The sequence below is a fragment of the Nothoprocta perdicaria genome, unplaced genomic scaffold, assembly GCF_003342845.1.
Source record: "Nothoprocta perdicaria isolate Ctin4 unplaced genomic scaffold, notPer1 scaffold_33, whole genome shotgun sequence".
Classification (NCBI taxonomy): Eukaryota; Metazoa; Chordata; class Aves; order Tinamiformes; family Tinamidae; genus Nothoprocta; species Nothoprocta perdicaria.
Genome location: NW_020455566.1, coordinates 3100807 through 3116403, shown reverse-complemented (window position 1 = coordinate 3116403; position 15597 = coordinate 3100807). Strand labels below are relative to the sequence as shown.

At 55.6% G+C, this 15597-nt stretch overlaps 2 protein-coding genes across 2 annotated transcripts in view; both read left to right on the top strand.

The window, feature by feature from the left end:
* Window positions 1-13845, top strand: part of MACF1 (microtubule-actin crosslinking factor 1) — a 116495-nt gene extending 102650 nt beyond the window's left edge. The window contains exons 80-94 of the mRNA XM_026043375.1: window positions 201-360; window positions 1036-1230; window positions 2089-2217; window positions 2607-2750; window positions 2904-3092; window positions 3472-3589; window positions 4112-4275; window positions 5198-5360; window positions 5438-5592; window positions 5818-5892; window positions 8065-8182; window positions 11258-11469; window positions 11993-12103; window positions 13108-13231; window positions 13409-13845. Of these exons, the coding sequence (XP_025899160.1) occupies window positions 201-360; window positions 1036-1230; window positions 2089-2217; window positions 2607-2750; window positions 2904-3092; window positions 3472-3589; window positions 4112-4275; window positions 5198-5360; window positions 5438-5592; window positions 5818-5892; window positions 8065-8182; window positions 11258-11469; window positions 11993-12103; window positions 13108-13231; window positions 13409-13656 (2305 nt within the window). The 3' untranslated portion in view covers window positions 13657-13845. The remainder of the gene's footprint in view (window positions 1-200; window positions 361-1035; window positions 1231-2088; window positions 2218-2606; window positions 2751-2903; window positions 3093-3471; window positions 3590-4111; window positions 4276-5197; window positions 5361-5437; window positions 5593-5817; window positions 5893-8064; window positions 8183-11257; window positions 11470-11992; window positions 12104-13107; window positions 13232-13408) is intronic.
* A 1636-nt stretch (window positions 13846-15481) lies between these two features.
* Window positions 15482-15597, top strand: part of LOC112950870 (bone morphogenetic protein 8A-like) — a 7318-nt gene continuing 7202 nt past the window's right edge. Inside the window, exon 1 of the mRNA XM_026043503.1 lies at window positions 15482-15547. Within this exon, the coding sequence (XP_025899288.1) occupies window positions 15482-15547 (66 nt within the window). The remainder of the gene's footprint in view (window positions 15548-15597) is intronic.

Genomic DNA, 15597 nt, shown 5'->3' with positions numbered 1-15597 from the left:
TACAAGCAGCACTCGTCTGTCAAGGACCATCATCAAAGGGAAAAGCAGAGCAGAGGAGATAGGATGGGAATTTAGACCAAAGTAGTGTGGTGGTTAGATGTGATGGGTGAAGGAGATCACTGGGTCAAAGCAAAATGAGGTGGATGAAGAGAAAAACACTTCCTGATTCCATAGAGTTCACATGGAGATTTGCTTTGCAGGCAACACAAGCTTGAAGAAGCCCTCTTGTTCTCTGGCCAGTTCATGGATGCTCTACAAGCTTTGGTGGACTGGCTGTACAAGGTGGAACCACAATTAGCTGAAGATCAGCCTGTCCACGGCGACCTGGATCTGGTCATGAACCTGATGGATGCTCATAAGGTGAGAGAGCCTGTTCCAGTTCTTCTGCACCATCTGAGTGGAGTTTGTGTTCCCCAAATGCCAAATAACAGGGGAACCAGAGTTAGTAGCTCTCTGCAGAGCTGCATCTGTAAAGGCTTTGGTTTGCTGTGGTAGGCAAGGAGGGCAATAATAAGACTACAGGATCTGGAATTCTGTTCTTCCTAGATATCCCCAGGAAGATTTATTGGGTTTTGAAAAGGTAGCTGGGTTTACAGTTTTCTATAAACTCTCATCTTGGCAGTTTTCTCCAGCATGTCTTAGAAATTGGCACTCCTCCTGTTGGATTAGGTCAGAAGTTCAAATCCTCGAGCAGGGCTTGGGCTTCTGCTTCAAGCAGCTACTGTGCTGCAGCATGAGCTGCTCGGCTGGAGCTGCCCTGCTCCAGCTCGTGATCGTTTCTGCGGGTGTTTAGGGATGCTCTGGGGGAAATTTCAGCATCCTGCTCTCCTCTGAGTCTTACTTTGCTGGAAGTGCTCAGGCTGTCCACATGCACTCATATGGGAACGTTTTCAGATGCTCTGGGGTGGTAACTAGCCCTCAACCACCTGAGATGTGCACCCAGGAGTGTGGATGCAACCCGTGCTACAAAATATTTCAATGATCTCTTGCCTGTTTGTACCCTCTGGGACTGACTCCTGCCCTCTCACCCTGCAGGTCTTCCAGAAGGAGCTGGGGAAGCGCACGGGGACGGTTCAGGTGCTCAAGCGCTCCGGACGGGAGCTCATCGAGAACAGCCGCGATGACACGACCTGGGTGAAGGTGCAGCTACAGGAACTGAGCAACCGCTGGGACACCGTGTGCAAGCTGTCTGTGTCCAAACAAACTCGCCTGGAACAGGCCTTGAAGCAGGTAAGCAAAAGCTACAGGTGGGAATTCTGGTCCTTGAGAGCTTTCTTTGTGCTCTGCTTTCCTTTTGGAACGCTTCCTCCCAAGTTAAGGCAAAGGTCCTGGCCCTGCCAATTGCCTGCGGAGCGAGGCCATGCCCTTCAACCTCTCCATGCCCTTATCCGAAAGGGAAGTAGGTCCCCATGCTCCAGAGGAAAATTGTCAGGGCACTTTTGGATGTTCTGACAGGACAGATCCACATCAGTGCTTTGGTGCTGGAGGCGTCTCCCTCATCCTGGGCATGGCCGAGCCAGTCTTGCAGCAGTTAATGGTCAGAGCTGCAAAGCGGTGCAGTGGCATCTGTTATTTAGTTAGTTTTTCCCCAAAAGAAGAGTCGTTAATGACTGTTATTTGAAAAGGAATGATGAAAAGATCTCACTGATGTACACAGCAGGCGGAGAGGTGTAGCCAGGTGATCAGAGACTATTCAGTCTTCTAATGTCCGGAACAAGAAAGAGACCTAGATTAAAGCTGAAAAAAAAGTTCAAAAGACTTGTGAGTAGGTTCCATATCAAGCAGGCAATTTGCAGAAGATACCAAATTGATCAGAATAAAGGAAGTTGTGTTGTTTCAAAAAACATCCGCTTCTTCAATGCCACTGATGCAAAGGAGAGAAGAGAGGTGCAAGGAGAGAAGGGCTCCTGTGCCGATGCTCTCTACAAATCCAGGCCACCAGTCGCTGGGGACTCTCCATTTCCTCTATTCCCTTAAGGAATCTTTCCAGGGCGGAATGTTTCCAGCTCTGTGCCCTGCCTTGGCTCAGCAGCGAGTCGGGGCAGCTGCGGCAGCCGGCGGGCTCACGCGTGCTCCGCATTTCCGCAGGCCGAGGAATTCCGGGCCGCCGTGCACTTGCTGCTGGAGTGGCTCTCGGAGGCCGAGCAGAGCCTGCGCTTCCGCGGCGCGCTCCCCGACGACGCCGAGGCGCTGCAGGGCCTCATCGACGTTCACAAGGTACCGGGCAGCTCCGAGAGGCTCCGTGGGCGCCGCCGGGCACAGGGAGACCGCAGCGTAAAGGGGTGGATGCACTGAGCAGAGGGCAGCTCGTTGCTTTTTACAGCAGCAAAAGGGAGTCTTATAGGCAAGAAGGTTTCAGAATGATCCCTTTGGGCTTTAAGGTCCTGCTCTTGGAGGGGCTTGAAGGAAAAATAAGCTTTTTAAAGTAAAAGACCCACAGTGATTAGGCAAATGCTACTTGCTAAGCAACCTTCCTGCAGAGATTTTTGGGCAGAGTTTGTGGGTAGGTGTTGAGTGGAGACCGTCGGGATGGGGCTGAGGGAGCTGGATCGTTTCTGCGGCTGTGCCACCTCTTCATGTGCCTCCTCTTGCCCTCCTCCTTGCAGGAGTTCATGAAGAAAGTGGAGGAGAAGAGAGCCGATGTGAACGCGGCAGTGGCCATGGGAGAGGTGATCCTGGCCGCGTGCCATCCTGACTGCATCACCACCATTAAACACTGGATCACCATCATCCGTGCGAGATTTGAGGAGGTGTGTCCCCAAGCCACTCCAGCCATCAGGAGCGTGGTTTGCTCCAGGATGCTGATGGAAACTTCTGCTCCCGGAGCATTCCCATGCTCTTGGCTTCTCCCTCTCCAGTGTCCCAAGCTTGGCTCATGGTCATCTTTGCGTTTCTGATGACAGGTTCTCACATGGACCAAGCAGCACCAGCAGAGGCTGGAGTCTGCGCTCTCGGAGCTGGTGGCAAACGCAGAGCTTCTTGAAGAGCTCCTGGCCTGGATCCAGTGGGCTGAGACGACCCTGATCCAGCGGGACCAGGAGCCAACGCCACAAAACATTGATCAGGTCAAAGCTCTCATCACTGAGCACCAGGTGAGCCCAGGCCTGAAGCCAGTGGGTTTTCCAGCCCTCTCAGGACAGGGGCAAGTGGGAAGTATTTGACTTCGCTGTGAGTCTCTATTAAAACAGCTTGTTACTCCTCCAGGACTGTCACTTATAAGCAAAGACAACCCAAGGGTCCAACCAGGGCTTGCAGAGCAAAGCCAGAATGTGCAGTAGCTTTCCCACATCCCAGTATTGGGGGATGCTCACAAAAAAAGCCCCCAAATTGGGCTATTCCCAGTAACTCCCGTCGCTGGTGCTTCGTTCACCCGGGTGCTCTACGGGCTTGGGTGTCTGAGTGCGGACCCAGAGCGACAGCGCCTGGAGCCTGAGCCCGTGTTGACACCCGCTCCTGTTTGTTTGGTGACAGTCCTTTATGGAGGAGATGACGCGGAAGCAGCCGGACGTGGACCGGGTCACCAAAACGTACAAGAGGAAAGCGACGGAGCCCGCGCACGGGCCCTTCATCGACAAGTCCCGCAGCAACCGTACGTCCCCGCCGCGCCACGGGCAACGAGCTAGGAGGGAGCTAATTAGCGCTGATTGCCAATTAGCAAGGCATCCTGCACTGACGGCTGCCCGGCTCCACGCTGAAACCTGTGAAAATAGAGGGGGAGAGAAGTCGGGTGGCGTTAGCTAGAGGGGTTAGCCCTAGTTCGCACTGCGGCCGAGCAGTCGGTGTCTCCTCTCCATGCTCCAGCTGTTCAGCAATGAGGTTTTCCCTTTGCACCTGCTCCTCGGAGCCAGGATCCCTTGGTGATGCTCTGTGCAAAGGGGTGGACGGAAGCGCCCTGCAAAACTGCCATCCCACCTCGAAGCGTTGCTCAAGGCTGCGTTTCCACTCGAAACGTGGCCAGCACAGCTGTAGGAAACTCTTTTTTTGTCTGAAATATAAAGCATATTTTGCCACTGCTTTCCCCTGTCCCATTCAGACTCGCGGTGCCAATCAATGACCTCAGATGACATTTTTTTTTGTGTTTTCTTTTCCTTTTTTTCACACTTTTTTCTAGGAAAATCATTGAGTCAAGCCGCTCCCCCCACCATGCCCATCATCTCCCAGTCGGAAACAAAGAACCCCCGGATCAACCAGCTCTCAGCGCGCTGGCAGCAGGTCTGGCTGCTGGCCCTGGAGCGCCAGCGCAAACTCAACGATGCCCTGGACCGTCTCGAGGAGGTAACTGCCCCCCCGGGGCTCCGGTGGCACCAGGGCTGCTGGCCACACATGCCAGGAGCATCTCGCCTTAGTGCCGCTTTCCACCTGCCAATTGCTGGTGCATTGCTAAAAATACCGAAAGAAAGGAAAAAAAATATGTATATTCTCTTAAATACTAAGGCCTTCTGTAATTAGCCGTGCATTAACGCGCTGCTTTGGGCCCCTGCAGCCGGTGTCGTTAGAGGCAGCGCGCGCCGGGGCTGCTCAGCGCCCAGCAATGACTTTGGTACTGTATGCATCTCTTCTAGCCATCTAATGTGATTTTTGTTTTTATTTATGCTTAACAAAGCAGCTATGCCCAGAAGTGAGTGTTTTTGTTTTCTGTTGCTTTTTCCGTAGGTCAGTTCAGTTTATGCGTATCCATGTTTTTTCCTTTGTTCCTTGTAGCTGTAGGGATATTTAGAGATGGGAGGGAAAAGGCGCTAAGAAATGTGATGTTTCCTTGCTCTGAGTCCCTTAAACTAGCGGGACCTTGGGTTTGGGAAGGGTTGGGATGTGCCATGGGGAGAAGGAATGGTTCAGCCAAGGGGAAGGTCCTGTTTCTCCTTACACCGCTGGCTTTTCCCTGGAAAAGTGCCCAAAAAATGTGTAAAGGAAGAGCTGGAGCGCGTGCGTCTGTGTGCAAGTAGCTGTACGTGTGCAAAGCTGCGGGTGCTCCCTCCTGTGTTGGTGGCTCGTGTCGCCCATCCCTTGGTGGCTGTCAGCTCCGCTGTGTGTCCTCCTGTCCCGCCACGTCCGTCTGAGCGGCCCTGGCGCTCGCAGTGGTCCCTAGATGGACCCTCCTGGAATCGTCGCTTGCGCGGGGTTGAAGGCAGCGCCAGGAGCTCGGGGTGGGTCTGAGGGCTGTTTGTCCCTGTGCTGACACCCATGGGTTTCCTTCCAGCTGAAGGAGTTTGCCAACTTTGACTTTGACATCTGGCGCAAGAAGTACATGCGCTGGATGAACCACAAGAAATCCCGCGTCATGGACTTCTTCCGGCGCATTGACAAAGACCAAGATGGCAAGATCACCCGGCAGGAATTCATCGATGGCATCCTGGCCTCCAGTGAGTCCTTGGCCACCCCTAACCGGTGGCCACCACGGCGTGTTGGGCACCAGGTCCTCATGTCGCTCCCTTTGCAGAGTTCCCCACCACAAAGCTGGAGATGACCGCGGTGGCTGACATCTTTGACCGTGATGGTGACGGCTACATCGACTACTACGAGTTTGTGGCTGCTCTGCACCCGAACAAGGACGCCTACCGCCCCACGACCGACGCGGACAAGATCGAAGATGAGGTAAAGGGCCTAGAGGGACGTCTGCTTCGGGGTGGTTTGGGATGGTATGGCAGCCGAGGAGAGCAAAAAGGATGGAAAATAAAGGCTTGAGTTGGTGTTGACCTTATATTGTCCAAGAACCAGCGAATTTACTGCATTTTTAAAGGACAAGCAACTTTGATGGCCACCTCGGGTGGGAAGGAGGTGGAGGAAGCCCCTCTCTTACCCTTCTGCTTGTGCCCCCAGGTCACCAGGCAAGTGGCCCAGTGCAAATGTGCCAAGAGGTTTCAAGTGGAGCAGATCGGCGAGAACAAATACCGGGTAAGGGCGCGCGCCGGACCCAGGCGGCGGTGCCGGGGCGGCTGCTCCGCGCGGGGCTGCGGCTGCTGCTGCTCGGCCCACCGAGGCCTCCGGGCGGCTCCAGCGCCGGGTCCGGCCCCAGGCCCTTCCCGGCTTCGGGAATGCCAGGCGAGCATAAAAGCCTCCCTGTTCTGGCGTGAAACGGCGCTTTCACGGCGGCCCGCCGCTCGTCCCGTGCGCGAGCGGAGCTTACGCCTCTGTTTTCCTTAGCCGCGCAGCGAAAGGAGCGGCAGAATTCCCGGACAGGATCTCTTTGTCGCGGGCGCCCTGTTTATGTTGCAAACGAGCCACGGAGGCAACAGGGCGCTGCTCCTGTTGGCTCGGGGGGTGCCAACCCCGGCCTGCCGCCCCATCCCCTCTCAGGCCGATTTTGCTGTGTCCAATTCCAGCCTCTACCTTAGCCCCAAGTAGCAGACCCCCCTGGCTAGATTTCTAACAACCCCCAGTTAACGGTTTTCGTGATTATTGCACTGTTAATCCCCTAAAATGTTATTTTTTTTGTCTTGTTTTTCTTCTTCCTCTTGATGTTCCTTTCCTTCCCCAACTCTCATCCCTCCAAACCTGTCTCTCTCCGTAGTTCTTCCTCGGCAACCAGGTACAGTTTGCCTTGCGATGCTGCCTCTCCCTTGCCCGCAGCCCCTGCCTCGCTTGCTGCGTGTCCGTAACGTCCGTCTGTCCTGGGGTGGCACGCGAGCCGCTTGCGCTGCTCGGCAGAGCCTGGTACACCAAGTGTGTGCAAGTGGGCCCAAAAAAGGCCAAATGCAAAAGGGAAATTGGGATTTGGGAAAAACGGGGAGATTTTTTCTCCCTTTGGGGGCTGTTTTTCCCTTGGGCGAACCAGCAGCTGCTGAAACGGGTGGAATTTCCTGCACCGGGAGTGTGTACCAGGCTCCGGCCGGGTTTGGGTTGCGATCCCCGTGGAATGAGAATGCCGAATGTGCACTTTTTAATGCTGTAGGTAACAATCACTAAACCTGCACCTCTCTCACTCCCCGGAGCAGCTCCCTGCTGGAGCGAGGCTCCCAGGACCCGCATGCTCCCCGGGGCTCTTTGCTCGAGGTCCCTGCAGCCGCCTGCGCAGGAGCCGCTGCCAGCCCATGTCCCCACGGGAAGGACGGGCACGCAAAGCCCCCGCGCTGCCTCCCACCCCATCCCCACCTGCTTTGGACTCTGGTTTTCCTCTCCTGTTTTTGCATTCTTAGCTGCGCTGGGAAGGTCTTACAGCTTTTTTTGGTCATTCTGGAGATGGTCCCGCTTTCCAAGGGTTTGCTCTTGTCCTTGGGCACACCTGGGTCCGAGCCGCTCTCGCCGTTCTGCCCAGGTCCTGCCAAGGAGGCAACCCTGGGCTCGGCTGGTGGGAGGTCTAGGATGCCAAGAGGGGGGCTCGGAGAAACCAGCCGCACGCTTCTGATTCCGGGGGCGCTCGTTTGGAATTGCAGCCCTTTAAAATCACTAATGAACATTGCAATCACTAATCAGCACCACTTCTGGGTTCCGCCGTGGATTCCCGTCATCCTGCGCGCACGGAAACATCCCCACGGGATGCGGGGTTCTGCGGCGGGAGCTTGCTGGCTCGGGGGGCCGAGGCTGAGGCTCAGCAGCCCGCGGCCTTCGGCCTCAGCGAGGGGTTTCCCTCGGGGTGGTGACGCAGCACTGCTTGCCTTGCTGGTTCACCAGCCTCCGGGGATCCGGATCAGCCCTCTCTTCTCAGAGGGGACTCGCACCAGGAGGGTCAGAGTATCAGAAGAGGGGAAAAGCCACAATTCTGGCTGTGGAAACCCATCCAAAGATGAATTCCAAGTTCCCATTTGCCACTTTGAAGAAAAATCTTGTCTTCTGGTCTTGAAAACTAAAGATTTTGGTCACTGCCTCATCCTAAAATCGCGCAGCATAAAAATCCTGTAAATTGCTGCAGTGCCTATTTATTCCAGAAGAACACAGTTATAGAAAGATCAAAAATATTTAATAGATCGGAGAACAAAAAAAACAAGCATTTAAGATTGCACAGAGATTTTGGAATATTTGAGTCCCCGTTGTGAGCGGTGCTTTGCTCTGGTGCAGCCTGCTCGGGTGAAGAGCTGCGTCTCCAGGCGTCTCCCTGTTTCCTGACCTGCTGCTTTCTTGGTTCTGCAGTTTGGTGATTCCCAGCAGTTGCGGCTGGTCCGTATTCTGCGCAGCACTGTGATGGTTCGAGTTGGTGGAGGATGGATGGCCCTGGATGAATTTTTAGTGAAAAACGATCCTTGCAGAGGTAAGACAAATCCTGTCTTTTTAACCACTCATCTCCTTTTCCATTATTATGAGCCTGAGAACTTAGCAGAGACAGTTCTTGTCCACACTGATGATAAATTGCCAAGTGATACCACATGCTGCAGCACAGTTGGTCTGGCTTATCCAAATCATAAAGCTTAGTGCTGCCAAACCTTGCACTTTTGCACCAACACTCACCACGTTTAGGTTTCTTGTGAGGAAAGGGAATAATTGGATTTGTTGTCCCGAAGCCCCCAGCAAGTGGAGCAGTCGGCAGGTGCATGCGATTCCTTAGGTAACAGAATACAACTTCATAAAGAGGACCTGAAAAGTGGCCTCCAAACCAGGAGGCTGGAAAATCCTGCTCTGAGCCACTGGGGAGAAGATGCTGTGGCCCCAGGATCCTTGAGCTGCCCCATCAGCTCTGACCCCAGCGTGCCGAGAATTCAGGCTCGTCCTAAGCAGGGAGGGAGCAGCAGCAGCAACTTTAAATGGTTCATTTGATATGCAGCTAATGCATTTCTAATACAAACTTTCTGAAAGAAATTTTCTCCAATAGTCTTCTGCTGCCTTTTGAGTTGCAGCATGAGACACTATTTTTGCAATGCTGAGCAACATAAAAAGCCGTTTGCAGGGAGTTCTACTGACAGCCCTGTGTCTTCCTCTAGTGCCTTAAAAATGCCTGCCTTTTTCTGCCCTTTTTCTCCCCACTCTGTCTCTTTTTTTTTCCCCTGGGTAGCCACGTGCCAGGTTGGGTTTTTAAGGAGGCTGCCTTTCGACGTGGATGTTCCTGGGGCTTTTCAGGGCTGGGTTGGCTCCCTTGGGGGAATTTTGGACCCCAGCACAGTTGTAGGCGAAGCCAGCTCAAGGAGGATGCAGCAGCACATTGGAGAGGAGAAGGCACCCAGATCTTGTGTTCGCAGGGCTCTGTGTGTGCCTTCTCTGCAGGGCATGGCCCTCCTGGCTCCCCCTGGCCCCTCGGCTGCATTCGTTGTCCTGCTCTTCTCGTGTCCTTGTCTCTTCTGTATTTTCTCTATTCTAGTTCACCACCCCGGAGGTAAAATAAAGCGCTCTGATTCCAGCTCCTCGATTGCCAGCCAGGCTCCCCTAGGTTGGCGGTTTTCTGCTTCCTCCCCATGCCGGTGTGCGCAGCTTTGCCAACCCCTTGGGGCTCCTTGGTGCTTCCCAAAGCGCGGCGAGCTCGCCCAAGGCCGCGGCACCGCGGGCGCCCTCCCTCTTCTCCGCATGGCTTTCCGTAACCTCCTAACCAAACAGCTGGAATGCGCCTGGGATGGCAGCCCCCCCAGGATGTGCTCAGTCCGTGGTGCCCAGGGAGGGAGCTGCAATGAAGTGAAGCCTGTGTTTGTTTAAGCACCTAGTTCAGGCTCTCCATGCGTGGCCAGTGAAGGCCAAGACTCCTCCTGGGGCTGGCTCCATCCTCCAGAGAGCCAGAGCCTCTTGGAGAAGCTGCCAGAGCCTCTTGGAGAAGCTGCCTGGCCTTCCCACTCCAGCTTAGCAAGCGGATTGGGGTTAAGGCACTCGGGGGAGGCAGTGAGGATTTGTGTAGCCTGGGGCTGTGACATGCCCAGCTGGCTCCCATGGAGCCACCATCCTTCCCAGCGGGAGTTGAAGTGTATTCTCCCGGGAGCCAGAGTGATGGGACATATTCAGTGGCAAAGGCTGGACCCACAGCCCCAGTACCAAAGGCCATGAGGGGTTCATGTCCTCACTCTTGAGCCCCTCGTGGTGGGTTCTCCGGGCAGTTCTCCTCCCTCTCCAACTTCTCTCTCCTCTCTTCCTTTTCTAACGCTGCTCCCACAACTCGTGGAGTTGGCAGGGGACCTGGAGCAGCTTCCCTGCCCTCCGGCACCGCTCCCTGGCCTCGCGCTCCCGAGCGTGCGGCCCCGGGATGTGCTTGGATCGGCATCCAGGAAGTCCCGCCATTCCCTGCTCGCTGCCACAAGCAGCATCCAAGTCCCCGTTGATGCCGTGTTTGTCCCCGGGAACTTGAGACAACTTTCAGCTTGGACATTAAGGATCAGGGCAGGAAGCCCGAAGTCCAAGAGCTGCGGTGTCTTTAGGCTCGGTTTAAGGAAGGGGTAAAACCAAGCGTGCAGCTGGATGCAGGTCCCGCTGCTGCCGCTGCCCTGTGCTCTGGGCAGAGAGGAGGACGCAGCAGCTCTTGCTGCGGTCGCTGCCGGGTTTGAGGCAGTTAGACCTGCTATCCTGTCCCTGTCCCACGGGGGTCGTGGAGATATTAACCGCTTTGGACGTGCTGTTAACTCTGGGTGTGTTTTCTTGCCTAACCGTCCTTGCTAATGGCTCTTGCTGAGATGCGCCCGTGTCCCAGCCCGTGTGTGCCGTTATCCCGGAGCTGCTCCCGGCTCCCTCGCAGCGGGCGCTCCGGGCACTGCCGCCCGGGCCCCTTCCAGCGCTGCCTCGCTCAGCGCTGAGCGCCTGCCTTGCCGATGCTCCACCGGCCTCTGCTCTCAAGTCGCTCCCGTGACCGGCAGGTTTTCTGCCCCTGCTCTGTTACCCCCTGCGCCTCGGAAAACCTGGGGCACCTGATGTTGGACATGCCAACCTTCTCTCTGCTTGGTCCCCTCGCTTGTCCAAGGGACACGCCAGCTCTTGGGACGTCAGCAGGGACACTTTGCGCTTGGCCTTTAGCAGGGCTGGTCTTGCCTTCGGATCAGACCAAAACCACTGCTTTTCAAACCTGTTCTTTTGCAGTTTTAAGCCACTTTAAACAGTTCACCAGGCACTGTTATCGCATGCCATGCTCAGTGCAGCAGGTCCCTTCCCAAAGGGCCCTAGGGAATAACAGAGCACCCGGGATGAACTCATGGGGCTTGGGCAGCTGCTAAGGGGCAGCTCCTCAAAGAGCTCATCCGTGACGGAGCAGGAGCTGGGACGGACCCGCTGTGGTGGCAGGAGGGCCCCCGAGGGGACCCGCTCGCCCTCGGGCGGCCTTTCCGAGCCAGGATGCGCAGTCCGGCCTCCCTGGCCTCCGGAGGCTCCGTGATGGCCACGAAAGGATGGGAAGGTCTCAGTGGACCCTTTTGCTCCTCCGCAGCACGAGGCCGAACCAACCTCGAGCTTCGGGAGAAGTTCATCCTGCCGGAAGGGGCTTCCCAGGGGATGACGCCGTTCCGCTCGCGAGGCCGGAGATCGAAACCGTCCTCGCGGGCAGCCTCGCCGACGCGCTCCAGCTCCAGCGCCAGCCAGAGCAACCACAGCTGTGCATCCATGCCCTCATCTCCAGCCCCGCTGGCCAGCGGTGCCAAGGTAGGCGCTCTGCTTCCCGCCGCTCTCCGCTTGCTTGTCGCTTGCCTTCACACACCTCCAACCCCATCCCGGTGAGCCAAGGAGCTCCCGGAGGAGGAGAGGGAATGCTGGGCTCAGGCACAGGCTGTTGGCAGTGCCGGAGCCCCGTACCGGGCGGGATGGGGCAGGAGGCTTCGCTCGTGTCCAGGATGCAGCGCCGTCTCCTTCCTCCCCACGGCGAGGGGCTCCAGGGTGTCCCCGAGCTCCGTGTCCCCTGCCCGGAGCCGTGGGGCCAGCACCGAGAAAGAAGTGATCCCACTCGCCTCTCCTTTCCTACCACATCATTCGCCCATGCATGCTTTAGTTTACCTTTATTTTTTTTCCTTTTGGAATTTATATATTTTGGTTCTTCCGTTTTCGTTTTGGTGCTGTTTATTTTTGCCTCCTTCCAGATCTTTTCCCGTTCCATTTTTTTTTTCACTCATTCCCGCCTCTTCCCCCCTTTTCCCCCTTCCCCCTCCCCTTTGAATTTTCCATTTCACAGACTCCACATCACTTCTCTCGATGTTATGACAAACCCTGGTTGATAAACAGTAAAGCGGGCACCCCTCTGAGGGGATACGATTACCCCGACCTCCAGCTCCCCAGCGCCGAGGTAGAGTATGGTCTGTAGCCCCCAGGAAAACTGTCGGGAAGCCGGAGCGCAGCCGCCAAAGAGAAGTCCTGTCCCCCTTCCTTTCCCCTCTAATGCCCAGCTTGGCAGCCGCTTCTGCTGAACCTGGTGGCCTTTTTCAGGGGCTCCTAACTCGGCTTGAGCAAAATATCAACCTTGGGAGAAAGAGCAGGGCAGAATTGCCTGCTTGCCATTTGTTGCTACCGATTGGCAAACAGAAGGAGAGAGATTTGTTGTGTTGGGCTTAAAAAAAAATGGGAATTTCCAAGCTTAAAGTGATTATAAGCACCCCAAAAGGGCTGCGCTTGGTGTCCAAAGCGTGGAAGCCGAGTTAGGGCTTGAAAACCGGCTCCAGCGCGCGGCGCTTCACCCGTCGCGGAGCCACTGGTGCCAGGGACACCGGGTGGACCCTGGGGCTTCGCCTCCACGCTGGTTTGCGCTCTCAAAATCGCGCGGTCTGGCTTGAAAACGCTTCCAAGAAACGAAGATTGGGGTTTAATCATCCAGGGATCGCGAGCGCTTTCGACCTTGCCCTAAATTAGCTGCTTGGTGCTCTAACTTGCTGATAAAATAGGATCGAGGACCAGAATGGAAATCTCTGATATGGAAAGTGGCGCCCCGGTGCTGCTTGAGTTTCAGGAGATTTGGGAGCTGCTCGAGTTCTCCAGAGCCTCCAGATGGCCGGGAGCAGAGGGAAACCTCTCCCGGGAAAGGCCCCATTCCCTGCAATAACGTGGCACCCGCTTCCAAATGTGCCTTTTGGGAAGATTTTCCTTTCTCCACGATGGTGCAGACCCCGGCAGTGCCGTGGCCGTCCCCACGGATGTGGCCTCGCTTGTTTTTCCCAAAACGCCCCCCCCGGGAAAGAGGCGCGCGGCCGCCAGTGGGATGTGGAGGAGCCGGGCTGCTTCCCGGCTCCGGGTGGCTTCCCGGCTTGGCTTCCGTGCCGGGCCCGCCCGGTGCTCAGCGCCGCTCCGTGTCCGCAGGTGACGCCGCCGGCGAGCAGCAAGCTCAAGAGACCCACGTTCCACTCGAGCCGCACGTCGCTCACGGGCGACCTCAGCGCCAGCTCCTCGCCCGGCGCCGCCGGCGCCAAGACCAGCCGTCCAGGTCAGCCATTCCGGGAGGGAACAATAAAAACAGGGATCGATGCAGCTCCCGCGTGGGTTTAGCCGAGGAGGAGGAATGCGAAGCGCTGGGGGGCGGATATCCCAAATTTGGGGGTGGGAAGCACCGCGGGGATGGGGAGGGAAGCTCCTCATGCTGCCGCACGCTTGGCGCCCGCAGATTCCAAGAAAGCGGCGAGCCGCGCCGGGAGCCGGGCGGGAAGCCGGGCGGGAAGCCGGGCCAGCAGCCGCCGCGGCAGCGACGCCTCCGACTTCGACCTGCTGGAGACGCAGTCGGCCTGTTCGGACACGTCGGAGAGCAGCGCGGCCGGCGGCCAGCGCCGCGCGCTGCCCAAGCCCTCCAAGATCCCCACCATGTCCAAGAAAAGCGCCACTGCCACCCCGAAAACACCGGGCCCCAAGAGATAATATTGTCCCCACGCCCTCCTCCGAGAAGGAAACCGGCACCACCACCGACAACAATAAATCCAACCTGTGTTCGATTTTTAACTCTGCTACGTACGTTGGATGTATATTTATTCTAAACAGGAGAAATTATATTGTTAAAAGTGTAAAAGAATAATTGTGTTATGAAGCTGCCTTATTTGTTCTTTTTCTTTTTTTTTTTTTCTCCTTTTTTTGTAAGTTACTATTTTCTTGTGAATATTTATGTAGATAAAAATTGCCTCTTGCCAGACCCTGTTTGAAGAGGGGCCTGGAAAAAAAAAATGCAACGTGGGAAAGAAGAGAGAGAGAAAAAAAAAAGAAAAAAGAAAAAAAAAAGGAAACAAAAAAAAAAGGTCAAGATGTGAAAGTGTAAAGAAAAACTAACTATAAATAGGATTTCTGCGCGGTGCAGGGTGTGAACCTGCTTTATCTTTTAGGATTGTTTCCTAAATGCATCTTTATAAACTTAACTTGCTGTCTCAGCAAGGTAAATTATATTTAAAAGCAAAGACCTGAATCCTGCAGTGTTCAAGGAACTCTCTTTTTTTGTAAATCACAGATACCTCAAACAGAGACACATGAGGTGAGGGGACTTGGGGCTTACGTTTCTTTTTCTTTTCTTTTTTTTTTTTTTTTCTTAAAATTACGTGATTTTACCTGAGGAAAGGGGCGCTTGAACTAAAACAGCCTTTGCACACACTACAGCGCGGTTCTGCACCGCGGTGCCGCCGGCGGCGGCGTTTTTAAAGCACCGGCAGAAAGGAGGCTGGTTTGGGGACGGGGGTCACCCCGAGGCTGCCCGGCCGGGCCCCCCCTCGGCCACCAGCAGGTCGGGATCACCCAACTGCATCCGCTCGCATCCCAGCCTCCGCTTTGGAGGCTCCTCGTGGACGGAGACCCCACGCAAGTCAGGAATTCCTTGGCGCTTGAGCTGCATCTCTTTTTCCTTTTGATTTTTTTTCCTATTTATTAATTTTACTGGTCATTCCATGTCCAACCAGGCTGAGATTGAGGTGACCTCTGCTCCTAGGAGAAATCTGGACTTACACGCACAGTCGCTTGTCCTTGAAACGAGTCTCACCAGCACCTTTGCTGCAAGTCCTGTCCCGCTTTTGTACGCTGAGTTTTTCCTTTGTAATAAACTCCAACCGACCAAGTGACCGGGAGAGGGGCAGGAAAGCGGGCGCTGCCCAGCGCCGATGTTCGTCGTTCCTCTTCGGCTCCGACCATGTTGCTGTGTGATTCTCTCAATTGGTTTAAATTGAGGCAAAACTGAAGCTCTACCAATGAATTGTTTAAAATAACATTAAAAAAAAAAAGAGAAAAAAAAAACAGACACATTTTTGTATTAAAATTGCTTGCAGTAATAAATGATCTTGCCTCTGATTTTATTCCGAAGCGTTCGCTTCTTAAGCGCGGGAAGGAGAGTTGGAGCCTGCACAGGGGTGGATGGATCCGGTACCAGGAGGGTTGCAAGGGTGGTGGGTGCCCAGCAGGGAGGGCACCTGGGGAGGTGGGTGCTCCCCATGGGGTGGGTGCACCAAGGGGGTTGGTGTGCAGTGGTTAAATGAGCATCCTGGGGAAGAGGGTGCCCGGTAGGATAGGAGGCCATGGGAGGGGTGCAAGATGAGACGGGAAGTCACCGGGATAGGAGCTGGGTCCCCTGAGGTTGGTGCCGTGGGAGCCTGGTGGTGAGGTGGGGACTGGCGGGATGGGTGCCTGGCGGGATGGGTGTCGGGAGAGGTGGGTGCGCAGTCCTGCAGGGGGTACCTTGGGTGGATGACGAGTGCCTGAGGTGCCTGGCGGGATGGGTGCTGGGGCCGTGGAGACGGTCCGGCCGGGATGGGTGCCCAGCAGCGCCCCGGCACTGCGGGTGCGCGAGGAGCCCCGGGGCGGGGCGGCGCCGGCGCCGGGACCGGCCCT